The following is a 17627-nucleotide window of genomic DNA, read 5'->3' as shown; positions in this document are numbered from 1 at the left end:
TTTGCCTCGCTAGTATGTTGTTCACCTACCCATCACATTCTCCGGTGTAACAATAAATAATCAAAGTATGTTGTAGTTACATTTCATGTTTAAAGTTTTTAAAAAAGTAGAATAAAGCTAACCCTAACCCTACAGTTGCATGTGTAAAGCATACGACAAATTCAGTGGGAATCCCTGCAAAACAGTGAATTGCTGGTGCTTAAGTAGTCATAAACTCACACACATACAACTTCTCTCTGTGCTAATGTTCCTTTGTTGGCATCGGTGCTGCTAACACATCACTTTCCACGTTGACAGATTGCATCCCCGATTTGATGGAGCGCCGCAAATCATGCGCTCCACTAATTTCATTAAACTAAATGTGCATCCTGTGTATCCCGCGTCGGACCAACGCGAGACTAAATGAGAATAAATAACCCCCTCGTGATCTGAGGAGTCGTCAAGCTTAATTGAGTTGGGGTTAATAAAGCCTCATTCCTCCATTGCTTCTTAGTTGATCCATTTGTTATTATTATGATGATGGAATGTGACAACCATAAAACAACAATAGGCAGGTTTCTCTTCTGGAAGCATTCGTGCAGCATGGGGTAGAACATTAGCCTGCTATTAAAGACTTACCAGTTCCTGTGAACAACATTGTGTTGGCTGCATTTTGTACTGTGTAGCTTGGTATTGATTTTTTGTGTTGCTGCAGTTAACTTTAAGGTTGTGCTGGCCTTCAAAATAAATATGTACATGTCTGTTAAAAGCTTTGCCAGAGGTTTATGACATTTTGTCAATACAGTTTTTAACATGAAACTCAGAAACAGAAGAGTGACTTCACTTTTATTTGCTCTCGTCTCTTTACATATCTCTTTCATTTCTCTTTAGAATTACATGATCCCGTTGAAGCAAGTGTTGAGTCCACAGGAAATGGAGGCTATCTTTGTCAATCTTGAGGTAAGAAACCGCTGAAGCAGAGAAAAGCGATGTCTAAACAACACGCCTGGATGTGTCTCACATCAAGTGAATAGTTCAATGTGTGTATGGATGACTGAGTGAATGGCAGGATGTGATGTATATATGTATATTAAGGTATGACAGTATGCAAAATTCATGCTCTGATGTCCCGGTTCAATGTTGCCGCCACAGAGAGGCGAACAAAACGCTCACTTTTTTCTCTCTTTTTAAAAACGCTTGTCAGTGGTTCATTGGGTTCAGTTATTGCTGTACAACCTGGTTAATAATCAACTTACTTCACAAAAAACTTTAGAATTGGGAAATAACTTCAACTTGTAAAGGAAGGTTTTTTTTTTTTACCCAAACGAAGACGAGATGATTTGGAATCAACATAGCAGCAAATATTGTATTATGAAAATACAAATGTATTTATCTCTTAACTGGAATTGTGCCTTACTGTAGTGCATCAAATATATCAGGAATGGAATTAGTTGGCCCCGACTGCCTGGGCAAGAGGAGTAGGAGTAAGCCGTCAATGGCTTTATGAAAGAGTCCATAAAATAGGTTTTCCCAAAATTGTAAATCACAAGAGCATCCCCAAAAATATTAGGCTGATGTGTCCAGTGGTTTGTGAGATTATATGCAGACAGACAGACACACACACACACGTACGACCAACCACATTGTCTCCCCACAGGCTTGCGTATGGCGAAGATAATTAGACTGCATTGGACTAGGACGACTGCAATCATTTGAATCATAGGGCATACCATGGCAATATGTAAGGAACGTGCTGTAGCCTGCTGAACCTTTAAGGATGAATTTATGTATGCATAATGTTCTGTATATCCTAGGACATTTACAGTATGTATAGATCTATATGTATAATTGCTGTCCACCAATGGGAAGGCATTTTGGCTGATGGCATGGTTGTTACTTTTACATACACTTTGAGGGGTTACAAAAACCTAAACAAACTATATTAATGCAGTTATTTCGACCTAGATTCTAATGTTATATTTGTTGTTCACTCAGGATGTAATCAAAGTCCACTTCGCCCTCCTACGAGGCATCGACCTGAACATGGTGAGCGGAGGAAGCGGCCTGGGGAAGATCTTCCTCGACTTCAAAGAAAGGTTAGTGACCCGAGCTGTGTCTGGTTTTATAGACATGCAAAAGCTGTTCTTTTTTGGGTACCTTGTGTTAAAACCACCATGGTTGGGAGCATTTTTTTTCTGGCATTTCACTTTCAAGAGGCTGCATCATGTCGAGTATCCACAGATTTGTCAGGGGATTGTTGGATTTAGTGTTCAAAGAAGAAGTCGATTCAAACAAAACACGTAGAGGAAAAAAGCTAAGAGAGCATGTAACCAATGTTTCCCCTTTCAACCACAACTGCCAAGGTAAATCCGCTCAACACTGCATTTCCCTGTCATATTTATAGTCCTTCAGAGCGCTCTCTCCTCCTGCACTGCCACATTATTAGCCCATGTTTTACGTTCCTCAAGCACATCGATCTCAAAATGCAGACGGACTAACTTGAAAGTGTTTTGGTAAATCAAGTGATTTCAAGTATTTGCTCAAATCAGGTTTTCAAGAGCAGCCACCTGCTTTATCTGCTCTGTATCAAGGTTGGATGAAGTCATTTTCATTGGAAAGAAGTTTAAATATCTTACCGCAGAAACTTTTAATTTATCTGGTATTAATAATGGATTTTTTTTCTGGTCCAGCATTTGTATCTTCCATGCTCCCCAAATACAAAAATGAACAAAGTCATACCACACAACACTTAAATAATGACAGATTAGCTTTACTGTATAAGTATACGATTGTTCTTTGTGGATCCGAAGTGATCCAATCTATTTTAAAAAAGAGGTAGGGGTCTGCACTATCCTTTTAAAGCTGGCTCCATGTTTTTACGGTACAAATTGTGAAGACGTTTTTCTATTTTATAAAAAAACAAAACATGTAGAGGACCCGTGTTGAAATCAGCGACGATTTTCCACGTGTCATGCCCTCTGTTTCAACCATGTAGCTTCCAAAAAGGCACTGCTAGCCCCCCCCAAAAAAAATAAACATATACATACATTTGTGAAAAAATAAAATACTTGTTGGAGTCATTTTAAAGAGTTCCCTCTTAAATCGTACTGATTACTCATGAAGTGGATGACAAGCTTTATATAAAACTGTTCCCCTTCTTTTACAAAATGATATCGAAGGTCTTTATTGTCGACAAAAAAACGTTTTATAGGAAGGATATTTCTGTGCTGCAGTGATTAGAAAACTCAGGGAACCGTGTAAGCCGAGGTTTATTGGTGAACAGGGCTTTCTCTCAGATGGATCTTCATCTCGTCCAGCTGCTGAGCAGCGTGTGGATAATTTGCATCCCTGAGGGGAGCAGTGATTTGCCTCCCTGCTGTTGCGAGTGAGGCTGCTTCATAGGTAATGGTAATGATGGTGATGATATGCTCTGGCCCTGGGCATGATTCCACACACAGCTATGGATATGCCACTGTCCTCCAATGATACACCCATTACAGCAAGAGTCACGCACTTTTCTGCCTGCATGTGTGTGTGTACCTTTTCTTGAATGCATTTATTAAACTCCTTTTTCACATTTATCCTGATAACACACATTTTTCCCTCGTCCTCCCAAGCGGAAACAGGCAGTCGCAGCATTTCTCTGGTCGGCGTCAGTTTGCATAGGTAATAGTCTCGTCCCAGGGCCTCTACCCTTAAGCCTAGAGGGCCGTGTAACACAGAGTTAGTGTGACACTACAGACTCCATTCGTACTAATCGACAGAGGCATGCACATACTCTCTCCCTCTATCTTACACACGCATGCACACACTGATCCTGCATCTCCTTCCTTTTGGTGGCTCATTTGACTCTCTGATCTGACGGAGCTTTGGTTGGAAATCTTTATTTGCACGCAATCTCAGATAAGGTCCAGTAAGCCAAAGGTCCCTTTAAAGGACTGGGAGGATGTCTGTTAAAAGCTTAAAGGATACACATGGAGAGAGGGAAAGCGGGAGAATCCTGAAAGAGATTTAAGCAGAAATAGTTGCTTTTGAAATTACATCATCATTATTGATTTACTGTAGGGGTTTTTAAGCCTTTTTGTTATGGTTCTAATAGAATTTTAAAAAAGTTAGACTAATTGTTGTATTGGGATTCAAATCGACCAAATAAATCCATAATATTTCACTCAAACATGAAGAAAAAGAGGAGTTCCTCCTGTTTTTGTGTGGCTTTTTTGTTTCAAATGGCTTTTTTACGCTACATTTCACCCTCGATGAAATGTTGACCATCAGGGCCGTGGTACAGCTCAGTGGTTATAGCAAGCGAACGTAGATTCAAATTAAAGTTCTGCTCCCTTAACGCATGTCATCCCTTCCATCTCCACCTTTCATTACTGTTTCTAAAACTCCACTTTTTGACATGAAGCACATTGAACCTGAACCTTACACCCATATGGGATTGTTGAACATCAAAACCAATGACCTTAATCTTTGGCAAATACCCTTCTCCACTTTTCTGAGGAGACTTTCCACAAGATTTGGACACTTGGTTGCAGGGGATTTGCCCCCATTCATCCAGAAGAGCTTTTGTGATGTTGTGACTTATAAATCGATAAGGCCTGGCTTACAATGTATCCCGAAAGTGATGGACAGGGTCGAGGTTGGGGCTCAGTGCCAGTCAAGTTCTTCCACTCTAAACTGGGAAAGTCTATGTCTTCACCAACCTAGTGTTGTGCTTTGAGCCAGTGCCATGTTGAAAGAAGACTGGGAAACGGTTGGCACAAAGTTGAAAAGGGATTATATTAAAGAAGCATTTCATACTGTACCATTAAGATTTCTATTAATTGGAACTAAGAGGACCAAAGCTTGTAAAAGAGCCCAAGACCAACTAAAGACCTGTAGTCGTTGGGGTTGTTTGGTAGTGGATTTAACCTTCTATCTTTGACAGAAATATATAACATTTACCTTCTATTCATCCGGAGATGACATATCGCTTGTTGTTAATTTTTACCTTTGGTGACATTCTCAGAAATGGGAAGCCGGGTTATTTTGAGACGAACGGTTCATTAGATTTGCAGATTCTGTGCGTCACCGGCTTTGACTCTCTGCGTGTGATTGACATGAACACGGGCCTCATTATGAGCCACCGCAGTGTCTTGTCCCTCCGTGGCGATAAGCAACCGTTACCAGGGGATTTGGACCTTCACAGCACCGCTCTCATCAGGCATCTGGGCGATTTTCCTGAGGACCTGGCCTGGCATAATTAATTCTGTTATCTAAGCTTGTTAGTAGCTGTGACCTTTACAACAATGTGCTTGTATCGTCTGCTTTCTAACGTTGGTGCGAAAGATGAAAAGCTTTTCCCCTTTTTTTCTATTTGTCGTCACTGAATGCCACGCTGAAATGTCACGGGTTTATCTCGTCTACTTCTCAATTTTTAAACAGCCCAGCTGAATGGAAGGGTATTCTCAGAAGCAGCTCTAGAAAACTAAATGGGCATCTGAGTACCCTCTTGTTGATATCCTCATTTGCGGCATTCCCCAACTCATTTCCGGAGTCATCTGGCTTCCTGATATCCGCACTGCCTAATCATGGCTGCACTATGAGCCTCTTTATCGGAGGTCTTTGCTTCATGTTCAACTCCATTTGCTGTGAGCTGGATATGTTGAGTGGAGGTGAGGGGGTCCCAATGCCAAGTGTCAGAGAATATTAGCCGGCTCCACAGCCTGTCACTTCTGGTTTGCTTGGAGATTGTCTCGGCTCGCAGGACTTCACAAGGACGGGGGTTGAAGTTCCCAGGGCACCGTTGTTCAAAATTGCATTTTCGGTGAAATAACATGCACGACAGCGTCCTTATTATGGAAGAGGCCAGCCAGTCCAGCAGGGCCATATCCCTGTTGCTGAAGAGAATACAAGCACATTTTTAATGCACCAGCAAACTCCCTAACCCAAAGGGGAACTGTCTGAAACAACTCTACCGTTTGAGGTTACTGAGTAGCTTCCGGTTTTTTCCTATACCCACGCGTTTGCATTCTTTCTTTTTCAAATATGCACTGCTGCAGGTTTTATAATGCCATGAGAGAAAAAGTCAAGGGTCCCTGTGGGTTAAAGCTCCTCTTTACAGATGTGTTTGTGTGATGCACGGGGGCAGGAAAGAGGAAGGTAGAGGTGCAAGCTGGTACGTGAACGTGAAGGTAATTCAGTGTCTTAAAAACTGGCCCTTTGCAACAGTTTTACAAGGAAGGAAAATTATTCGACACTTTCGTTGGACCTCAGTACACCAGATATATTATGATGAGTACCGCTGAGTGTAACATAACTTTTGTTTACAAGAGAACTCCACGGGACACCTTGCACAGGCTCATGCTGGCTCAGCAACTGGAAAACAACTTTCTGTGTTGTTTCTTTAAGTATAATCTTCCCTCATCATTAGGAAATATTACCTGCTTAAAAAGAATGTGAGGGATGCCCAAACTAACTCAAAGGCATATGAAGGCATGAGATTAACACTGTTCACAGAACAAAACAGGCAGCAATTGCATCATTAATGCCAAGAAAAAAGCATGTTGGACCTTTGTAATCTCACTGCGATTGTTTGGCTATGGGAGGGTTTGGATATATTAGAACAATACTGTGATTAGTTTATCTTCTGTTTAATGTCTGAAGATGTCCAATGTGGATTTAGTTGCTCGGGAATGGGCTTTTTTGGAGCTTCATTATCCAAGTTAATATTTGCAAATGGATAAAGATACTGAAACCTGACTTTTTTTCTTTTCAAACTATTAGAGGTAGCATTCATAAAATGGTCCTATACATATACAGCATATCTAAAGTCATTTAAGAAGAACATTCCTTACCTTAATGTTTCCCTCTTATATATTTCTATGATGTTTCCATAGATGACTGTTACCTCTTGCATCACTTTAACCGCTATAATGGTTCCCATAACGACACCAGAAGCTTGGGTTCTTTGCATTGGTTCCCTGATAACGTACTGTGTGACGAGTGTCTCTTAAATATGACCTTGGATCTTCCCTACGCTTCATAGTCCACCCGCTGCATTATAATTGGTCAAGGCTGCCATTAATCTCAATCACTTTGTCGTCCTGGATGGGCAGGAGCTGATGGGAGCTGTCTCTCTGTGTGTGGATCAAGTCTTAATCAGGGGCTTATTAGTCCAGGGCCAGTTTAACCAGGATGGGAGCACCGCTACTGGAGGGCTGCAGTCAGAACTCAGCGTGGGCTCCAGTGAAGCTCCAGGGATCATCACTGTGGATCTCTGTAGAGAAGAAGATGATCAAGAGATGATGGGTCTTTATTGTGGAGAATTACACCTCTGGTGAAACATGCAATGATTGTCACGCTTAACATTGATAACAAGGAGATTCCTCAGCTGCCATATTGTGTTTTTAAGATGCAAACATTTTAAAAACCTATATCGAAATGCACCTAAAGAGCCAGACCTGCTCCATAACAGAATGGGTTCTTCCTTTGGCCCATACTACACCCTTTGACCAAGTTTCATGAAACTCAGGCATGTAGTTATTCTGTTATATGTTGACAAACAGAGAAACCAACATTATGGAGTGAGCTGGTAGCTGGAGAGGTGCCAGTTCTCCTCCTAGGCCACTGCCGAGGTGCCCTTGAGCAAGGCACCTAACCTCTATCTGCTCCCTTGGCGCCGGGTACCTGGCTGCCTCTCTGCTCTGCCACCTCTCCTCTGCATGTGGTTGTGTGTGCATGTATTTCCTCTGTGTTTGTGCATGTATATCCTCTGTGTGTGTAATGTGTGTCAACACAACAGGGTAGAGAAAGAAATTTCCCTGTAAGGGATTAATAAAGTATGTCTTCTTCGTCTTCGTCTTCGTCTGTGACATAAATTACCTAGGTGGAGGTAAATGGTGTCATTTCATTGGTTGCAAAATAATTTGGTTTTTGCCATGTTTTAAAGAACTAAACAGTGTCCCCCTGATATAGTTAATGTCATCAATTTCTTAATGTAAGCTAGACGACAACATCCAGCTAAGGTTTGCTAACAGGAAAATGCAACTTGAAATGCAACCACTATAGTTTACGGAACATAGGCTAATGTAGAAGGAAAATTGAAAAAATGGGTCTTGTAAATCTGTCCCATAATGCTTGTGTCATTGAGTATCATATAAGATAAATCAATGATCAAAATAGTGGTTTGTTTGTTTTTCTACAGGGCATCAATCGATCGAATAATAATCGCAGCTCTGATTCTGCACATACGTAGCTCCTAATTACATTGTTTATTACCCCTGACTTTATTACTTTCTTTCCAGTGCTCTACTTGTTGCAACTGGACCTTTTTTTACTCTTTCTTATTGTCTACATACAGTATATTGTGTGTACAGTATATACTGTAAATGTACTGTGATGTTTTCCTCTTGCAGCAAGAAACCCTACTTCTTCTTCGTTATGCTTCTGTGTAAAATTATGCTTTTTAATAAGACTTAAAATGAAGCACATCAATGTAGCAGGAAGGTGATGAATTGATATGATGCTGTAGTTGTATTCCCGCTGCTTCATCAGAGCAGTTTGCAGTCCTCTTGTCTGCCACACAGATCTATCGGAGGACTGATTAGACTTCAGGGTGCCAGCTCTCTGCACCGCTCAAGATTCAGATTAAGAGACTCGAGTGCCAACTCCACGGGAGGGGAGGGGGTGTTTGGTTTAGCACTTCACCAGGCGTGCCAGTGCCCTACTTTGACTCAGCGAGTGAGCGGGAGGAATGCATGCCTCTTTGCAGTGGCATCCTCCAGGCAGGATGACTTTGAACTTCTTCCCAACTGAACCCACAGATCTGTGTCAGCGTCCCATTATACTAGCTAATGAATGCAGCTCTCATTTCCTCACTGCTCCAAATTAAGAGATTTTTTTTCCACCTCATACGCTGATAAGAGGAACTCTGCAAAGCAGTTGATATTAGACAACGCCTTTCATTAGCAATCTGAGATTACGGCAAGAGGAGGCCGCCCCTCCAAATATTGCGCTGGGATCCGGTCATTACTTATTCATGGTATTCACGTATATTCCTAATCACATAACATATATTAACATATTCATTTAGCTGGCCTCTACAGTGCCAAATGACTCTCAGGCTGACCTCTGAAATTGTGTTTATTAATATGTAAATTAATGTGCGTTACATTGCCTAAAGGCTGATTGTGGACTCAAACACCAATCTCATTTTCCTCTCTGTTTTTACAAAGATATGATTTATACTCCAACCTTTTGAAAAGAGCCTCATTAGTCCTTATTAAGCCTCATTTGTAGAGTTATAACCATATGCTCAGCTGGAAATGTTTTTTATGAGCTGACGTGTCTTCATTAGTTTGACTAACTCGCAGAGAACAAGCCGAAAATATCAGAAACCCAGCGGTGGATTTCTCTTTGCAGACATGAATGTTTCATCTTGTGGAGCGCAGAGGGGGCCATCTGAGAATAAAATTAGTTAACCGCTCGAAAATGTATCAGCAAGCCAGAGACTGTCTAATATCACTTGTATTTTTCAAATTGATGATACAACTTCCTGTAAACTGTCTGGTGACCCCACCTCACTGTCCAGGCTTGTATAGGAAACACAGGCCAAAGGTTGTTCAGAATTCACCAGTTTTCTTGTTATCTCTGTCTTTTCAAATGTTCTTCTATGGCAGTAGAGTATTAGGGTCTTGCTCTGCTTTTATTTTGAAATAAAAATACTCCAAAATACATTACAGTTGCTCGAAGCACCAGCTGTTTTGGAAACTAAACAGCTGGATGCCGATTGGTCACTGTACATTTCACATGCTTTGCAAATGCTTTCATAGAACTCATGCTGAGTGATTTATATTGTAAGGACACATAGTGGCCAACGCTGGCAAAATAAACCTCATTCATACGTGACTTTTACAGTACAATTTGTAGTGTTTCCTCTCTCCATCCCATGAAGGGCGATGAGTGACTGTGTGTATTGAGATTAACAGCTGTTTTTGAATTGTGTCCTTCCCAGGTTGTTGATCTACGGTCAGTACTGCAGCCACATGGAGAACGCACAGAAGACACTGGATGAGCTAATAGCGACACGAGAGGACGTCAAGATTAAAGTAGAGGTAGCGCCCTTCACCAATGACAACCAACTGATTTATTGTATTGTTGTGGAGATAATACATCAGTGTGAACACAGGCCTCTCCTTCAGACTGTATACATATTTATGAGCAGGAATCAGCACATCTTTCTAATGGACCTAAATCCTGGTTTACTGTGGAAAGGATTCGGAGATTAATGACACCTTACAAAAACATTAGAAGCCACCTCCAACAGAGTGGAAATTATGTAGGTTATTTCTTTTAGTGATTTTACAACAAAAAAAACTCCAAACATTTAACTGTTTTGAAGTTATAGTGAAAGTACACTTCATGTTTTCAGGTTTAAATATTTGAGAAGAATAATAATGTAGCAATGTCTAGTTTTAGTCTTGATTTAATAATAAAGGTAAACACAAATGATTCAAAATGTTCAGTTCCAGTAGTCATTTTCTAAATAAATGTCCATCTTGATATTCCATTAGTATCCTATTAATATTGCACATGTAAAACAAAAAAGTGTCTTTAAAATTTGAAAAATCCAGATGGATGTACTGGATACACAAATAATTAGTTTCCTATATTCATTAAATTGCTAATAAATCCTTTAAAAGGGACAGTTAGGGGGTTTATGCAATTTATGCAACCATTTACATTCGTGCATTACACAAATATCTACAGAAAATGACATCTCTTACGACAACCAGTATGAAATTCAAATTTGCTGATGAATAAATGAAGACATTGAATAAATAATGACATAAATAAATGTATAAATGTGGTCCAAATTTACCGTGGTCATGCACACATTGAAATGAAATCAGAGAGGCAAATAATCTCATTTGCAAATATGCCCTTAAGGAATGTTTAATTCATAATATTCTGAAATATACTGAACTCAGCATAACCCCAGATATATCTGACTAGTGTATTGTTGTCAGAGTGGTGGATTGTGGTGACGGCTTTCAAGATGTCTCGCTGAAAATTCACCATATCTTACATAGAACAAGTTGTATCGCATGTTTGGGTCTATTTGACCACCCTCTTTGTATATTACCATAGAATATGAAGGGATAATAGAAGAGAGGCTAACACACTGATGTAATAGTGGTGTTAAGGCACATAAGCACTTAGCATGGACAGAGAAGTGACTTTAAGAGCTGTTGACAAAAACTCTGAGATACACTCTCTCAAATAGAAGATCTTTGCACTGGGATATATAAGCTTCTATTTCCACAAAAACCTTATTTGTGGCGGGATAAGCTGTCCTTGTTGCTGCACAGTTATAGAAAGTGAATAAAGGAACTCCTACACAAGCTTAACCCTTATAGTGTGACATACAAAAGACACAGAGCCTGTACAGAGTTTATAGAAACATGTTCATTAGTCAGAGGAATTTCCCAGTCAGCATTCAGGCTTACTGCATCACAAAGCTTTTGTTTCCCCTCGAAATAATAAACCGGGCACGTTGTTGCCGATGGAATTGCCAAGTGAATGTGTGGAACAGCAATGCAACAAGACCCCATGAATTATTGAACAATGAATGAATGCTTGTTAGTAGGAAGGAAATGTGCTTTGTGTGGTTATGCAACGCGTAATAACTGCTGGTGTTGTTGTTCCTCTTCAGGAATGTACTATGAAAGTGCAGGAAGGGAAGTTCAAGCTGCAGGATCTGCTGGTGGTTCCCATGCAGAGGGTGCTGAAGTATCACCTACTACTGAAGGTAGGAGGCATCTCACTGCTGCAACACTTCTTCTCTGAATGCTCCATGTGTTTGGAATGGAAGGTGCTTATTAAATTCCATATTTATAATATAAAACACTCACCCACAGTTAAAGCACAACAAGTGTATTTGAAAGGGTTGTAGACCCGGGTCACACACATGCATAAGGACACCTGACACCTTCCTACGTAGAAAGTTGCTTTGTTGAGTTTTGTCCGTTTCTTGTTTCTTGTTGTTGTCCTTGTTGTTTGTGGTTGTTTACCAAAGGTGACCAGTATTACGGCTTAAAAGCACACTGTAGGTCCGACGTCCCAACGTGTAATCATATTTCAGAAGCAGGAATGTAAGAGACAATTTAGCCTTATGTGTCACCTTTTAACACTGAAAGCTCAAGGATTTCTCCCCCGCATATCTGGATCTAGACACTTTTAAAAGAAGGTATTCTATGAATTCCAGCGTACTTTTCTATTTGTCTATTTTTTGTACTATTACTTAATAACCATCCTCTTCGGAGTCTTTCTGTATTCCTTACCATGAGCTTCAACTGGTGACCTTCCTGTCATTATTTTCGGGTCCTTTAGCCTCGCCACAAATATCGGTTTTTGACCAATCCACCAGCAGTTTGGGAACCAATTATACTTCTTTTAGGAACCTGCTGCATGTTTGCCTGTGGTTTTTTGTGTTAGACTTTTAATTTTAATAATTACTTCCTTTATTGTAGTTATGACCTCTCGTTCAAATGTGTATGCTGACATGTAAAAAAAAATCACAAGTAGTTTCCAGTGACAGATCATTTGTCTTTATCTTATTTGAATACTTCAATAATGTTGGTGTTTTGCTATTTACATTTTAAAATGGTCTACGGTACGTTGAGGTTAATTTTAATTACGAATTAATAATATGTAGTAATTTTTAGCATCTAACTTCTCAGCAACTATAGTTCATGTTATAAACAGAACTCCTCTGGTTTACCTGGTAGCTATAATCATTATTGTAGCCGTGCACCGATGCACTAATATGAAAATATATTTAAAGCCCAATGACTGGCCACACATATTCCCGCCATTATTCCTCCCTGGAGTTTTCCTCCTGGTGCTTGAAACAAGACGGCCTCAGTAATACTGCCCATGATTAATTGAATTTGCATCTCAATTATGGATGAGCATATGAGTTTATGAGGCGGTGCATAATGGAGGCGAGCGTTGGCTTCAGGTGATTGTGAGACTTCACACAGAGCGACTAGTCTATTAGTTTGTATCGAACCCCTGCAGAAACCTTCAGCCAGGCACTGAGGTCAAATCAAGCGCACTCTAATCCAATTAAACGCACCCCATTTCACTGCATCCAGCAGCTTTCAGTGAAACACCGCTGCGGCCCGGGGAAACATCACGCTGACGTGTCCTGTTTTTCTGTCCATTCATACACGTCTTCAGTTGAGGTTGTATAGATATCACCACAGCAGCTTCACGGTCATGGTGCGAACACTCTGCTCTTTTATGTACTTTGGCTGCACTCTAAATAAAGTGAATACAGCACAGTCATCTCAGAAGTAATTCTCCTCCAGCAGGGTTTGAATAGTTGATGAATTTGCAGTGTTTTTATGAACCTGTGTGAAAGCTCAGTTTATGGGCTGTGCTGCGGTTTCGCTTGAGGAGAAAGTAACACCACGGTATTAAAAAAGATCTGCTGAGTCTTTAGATCATTTATATAAAATTAAAGTTAATTAAGGTGAAATTAGGCCTAATAGGAGTACTGTCCTCCTCGCTGTGCGGGTGTGGCTGCTGCGGGAAGCCATCAAGAGATAATCGCGTGTCGCCGCACTAATGGCTTGTACTGGTTGTTCAGCACGGCTGCACAGTGGGGGTTATACCGGGAGGGGGGATCTGGAAGGTCATGCCCTCTTGTGAAATGTGAAAAAGAGTTGTCATAGAGGAAAATGTAATGCATTGTAAATAAATCCATCAGGAGGTCCTATTATACTGTTTGGGGTTTTCCCTTTCCTGTAGTGTTTCATATAGCTCTTGGTGCATGTGAATGGTCTGCAAAGGCTAAAATCCTCCCTTGTATTACTTTATATTGTCTATCAATGTCAACAACGACAAGACTACATATACAAGTTCAGCAGTGTGCTAATTTCTTTGTTTTTTTAGGACACTGCTGATGGATTTGCCAACTGGTTGAACATCTGGCACAGTTTCATATGTATTTAATAAGCTTTAATGGGTTTTTTATTTCTAACAAAACACATGGCTCTATAGTCTTTTTATAAATCACTCCAAAAAGCAAGTGGAGGAGACATACAATCCCATATCAAAAGGAAGATTGTCATTGATTGACTGTGTGGAGGAACCGTTTACCCTTATCCTATTACCATAACGCTCAGAGACGCCTGGAGGCTAGTGACTCAGCCACATCAGTGTCACATTTATGATTACATATAGGCTTTAAATTAATGTATGTAAACAAAATATGAATAATTATCTCCCTCCACAGGAGCTGTTGAGTCACTCGGCAGACCGACCAGAGAGACAACAACTGAAGGAGGCTCTGGAGGCGATGCAGGTCAGTGTGAGCATTAGGACGCGTTGCATAATAACTCTGAGACGCTCCGAGCCAAAAGCTGTATAAAATGCTTCATACAGATACTGCGCCTCAAAGGGCTGTACATCTACAATGATATGACAGATGTCAAAGGAGATTCTCCGTGATAAGGCTGAACGAATGTTTGCCTCACTCTCACAGGACCTTGCCATGTACATCAACGAAGTCAAGAGGGATAACGAGACGCTGAAGAAAATCAGCGAGTTCCAAAGTTCAATAGAGAATCTTGTAAGTATTGTGAACTCATGAGGACATTTATTTTTCAAGGTTATTCAGGATTTATTCATGTTCTTACTGTAGGTGAACCCACATGACCCTGACTTGAGTTTAAAGAAGTTATTTTAATTGAGACTTGATTTCTGTATCTATATTATTTTTCCAGTTTTATTAACTGGTTTGAAGTGGGTTTGGTTCAAGGCAATGTCATGTTTCTCCACATCAAATCCTAATAACATTACACCCACTGTTAATCATATGTAATCAAACCACACACATACTCACGCAGTCTGTATTTTTAATGTTTGACTTTTACTAGCGTTTGAATGAAGAAGTGTTTTCTGACTTTACGTTCTTTGCTTCTTTAGACACATATTTGTAAACCCCTTTTTTGACCAGAGTTAGATTAGAATATGTTCTCCCTAACTCTGATATGATCTCTAATATTAGATTCCCAACAAGCCACAGGTCAGCAAAAAGCACAGGAAACTGCTATCCTGGCTAGAGGCCTTAAATTCCCAAAAGCAGCATCTTTAAAGCTTGATAAATAAAAATGTTTTTGCCACACTTCATGTTATGTGCTGAGCTATTTTTTGGCCAGAAGCAACAAGCAGTTTGTTGTCTGTTGTTTTTATTTGGTTACCATTTGGATGGAGCCAGCTTGCCTATTTCCCCTGTCTTTTTGCCTAACTAAGCTAGGCTAGGCTAGGCTAAGGCTTGCGTAGCTGTAGCTTCAAATGTTAGTGACGGATATCAGAGTGGTGTCAGTCTCGCATATTTTTCCAGAATTCATCCATTGCTTTAATGTTGTAGTTTTATGTTAAACTTGTGTCATTTATAATCCAACGTTCCTGCTTCTGTTTTCATTTACAAAGCTAGAGATTTGACGTCTTTGCAGAAGCCCTTTTGTGTATAAAAAGTAATACACTGTCACTAACGTTATCTCCAGGATGGGATTCAAATTTTGTCAGCGTGATTATTCGCTGAGCGTCACAGAGCAATAACCCATCAAAAATGTCCATATTTTCTCTCCGCTGCTAGAAACAATAACCTTATCTTGCTCGCTTAGTGAATGATTTGGTGTTTACCGTCCAGGCTGATGTTCATCTTCTTTTATATTTCTCAATATTTCCAACTGGACTGCCTCATTCTCTCTTTTCACATCCTATCTCCATGTATTGTTCATACAGAGGTGCAACTAGTCACTGGGTTCGTATGCCACACATACAGTAAACAACTTAAGAATGTGGATTTCCAGGACGGAAGGAAACAGGGACTGAATATTGTATATGTATCATTTATTGGAAATGTATTCTGAATCGGTCTGAAATTCAAGTGTATCTGAATTAATCATGGTTTCTCATTAAATATAGAAGTCATACTATACTTTGGACTGACATCCTGCGTGTCCTTTTGACCTCAGCAGCAGGTGAAACTGGTGGAGTACGGGAGGCCAAAGATAGACGGAGAGCTGAAGGTGTGCTCTATCGTCAACCGAACGAAACAGGACCGGTAAGAATGAACTCTCCAGGAAAAAATCACCCCAGAAATCACATATTCTTACAGTTGGAAAAAGACTAAATATGTGTGTTTGTCTTCAGGTACATATTCCTGTTTGATAAAGTGGTCATTGTCTGCAAGAGGAAAGGCTACAGCTATGAGCTCAAAGAGATTATTGAATTGCAGTCATATAAAATGTCTGATGACCCCATGAACAACAGAGACATGAAAAAGGTAAGAATCATGCTTTTATTTTGAAAGGACCAAGCTGAACGATATGTATGCAAATGATGTAAAGTCCCACGTAATCATTACAAATGTTGCCCTTGAGCTGAAGGACTGTTGATGGTATTATGAGATGTAGATCTTATGAGTAATGCGTTGACATGTCGTATATGCGTTGTGCTCGCCCATGCTCGAGAAACCATGTAAATGCAATGAAGGACATTTGGATTCATGAAATCAGTGCATTGCGCCACCGGTCTAACATGGCTTCTTTGTTTTGAATCTGCATGTGTCTGTTCATGATTTGCATGAGTAACTGGCTCTTTCTCTGGGTGTCTTTCTTTTTGCATGCTTACCAGTCCAGTGGAAAAATGGTAAGCTCAAGTCGACCCTTTTTTATTTAACTCATCTTCTCATAACGGCCTATTTATTGGCAGTGGTGTTTTCTTTTGGGGTGTCATGCTGTGACTGCACGCGCACCCTCCAGCTTTTGGAAATATGCATCGCTAAAGCATGTCGGGCATCTTTGAGTAAGGGATAGCTGGGGTGTTTAGAGTTTTATAAGATACACAACTATAGTCAGTGTAACCTGTCGTGGATGGCGGTAGGGGAACCCACAGTTTGGAGAAACAATGGGCAAGTGAAGCAACACTTTGTTGTGGATTGGGGCTGCAATGAATCATAGCCAAAATCTCCACCTTTTATACAAAAATCAATATCAGTTCATATATGTAGAATATTTTCACCACTCTACCTTTTTGTGAAACAGCTATAAAGTCTGAAGCTGTTTTCAATACTGCCTTCAAAGCCGCCAGACTCCTATGTAAAAAAGAGTCATTTTATCTCGCATAGCACCACATTTTCTGTGTACCTCTGCCTTGACTGGTTAGTTTGTTTGTGTTATTGTTGGACTTAAGTTTGTCCGGATTTACCGGAGTACACAGACAGATCAAGGCAGCAGTAGACCAGCAGACCCTGTGTTTGCTGAGTAAAAATAAAAATAAAAATTGGTGGCTTTGGTGAGAGCATAGATAACAGCTACAGCGCCTCATCGGACATAGAAAATGTATACATTAGCTCATGCTTAGCTCTCAGAGCCAACTATGGCAGTGAAAATATGAAAATATAGAGTATAATTGAATTCATATTGACTTTCTTTTGGGTCGTATGATTCGCTGCTGCCCCAAAATCAGCAGCTCCCTTCTTGTTCTCCTGCCTGTTTCTCCAAACTTTGATTGTGTTGATTGACAGAGATACAAGCCCACTTTAAAACATGCAAACTATCACTCTAAACATGATGATATTTACAATA

General features: G+C 40.2%; 1 protein-coding gene across 6 annotated transcripts in view; it reads left to right on the top strand.

The window, feature by feature from the left end:
• vav2 (vav 2 guanine nucleotide exchange factor) overlaps positions 1-17627 on the top strand; it is a 194920-nt gene that overhangs the window by 163334 nt on the left and 13959 nt on the right. For 2 of the 6 annotated variants that reach the window (XM_063889295.1, XM_063889290.1), the window contains exons 7-15: positions 871-939; positions 1975-2075; positions 9977-10076; positions 11678-11773; positions 14267-14335; positions 14516-14602; positions 16014-16102; positions 16192-16324; positions 16675-16689. In XM_063889295.1, coding sequence (XP_063745365.1) covers positions 871-939; positions 1975-2075; positions 9977-10076; positions 11678-11773; positions 14267-14335; positions 14516-14602; positions 16014-16102; positions 16192-16324; positions 16675-16689 — 759 coding nt within the window. The remainder of the gene's footprint in view (positions 1-870; positions 940-1974; positions 2076-9976; positions 10077-11677; positions 11774-14266; positions 14336-14515; positions 14603-16013; positions 16103-16191; positions 16325-16674; positions 16690-17627) is intronic. The other 4 variants (XM_063889296.1, XM_063889294.1, XM_063889291.1 and 1 more) reach the window with 3 other exon arrangements.

This window comes from Eleginops maclovinus, chromosome 8, assembly GCF_036324505.1.
Source record: "Eleginops maclovinus isolate JMC-PN-2008 ecotype Puerto Natales chromosome 8, JC_Emac_rtc_rv5, whole genome shotgun sequence".
Classification (NCBI taxonomy): Eukaryota; Metazoa; Chordata; class Actinopteri; order Perciformes; family Eleginopidae; genus Eleginops; species Eleginops maclovinus.
Note: the sequence above shows the minus strand (reverse complement) of the source record. Positions and strands in the feature narration are given on the sequence as shown.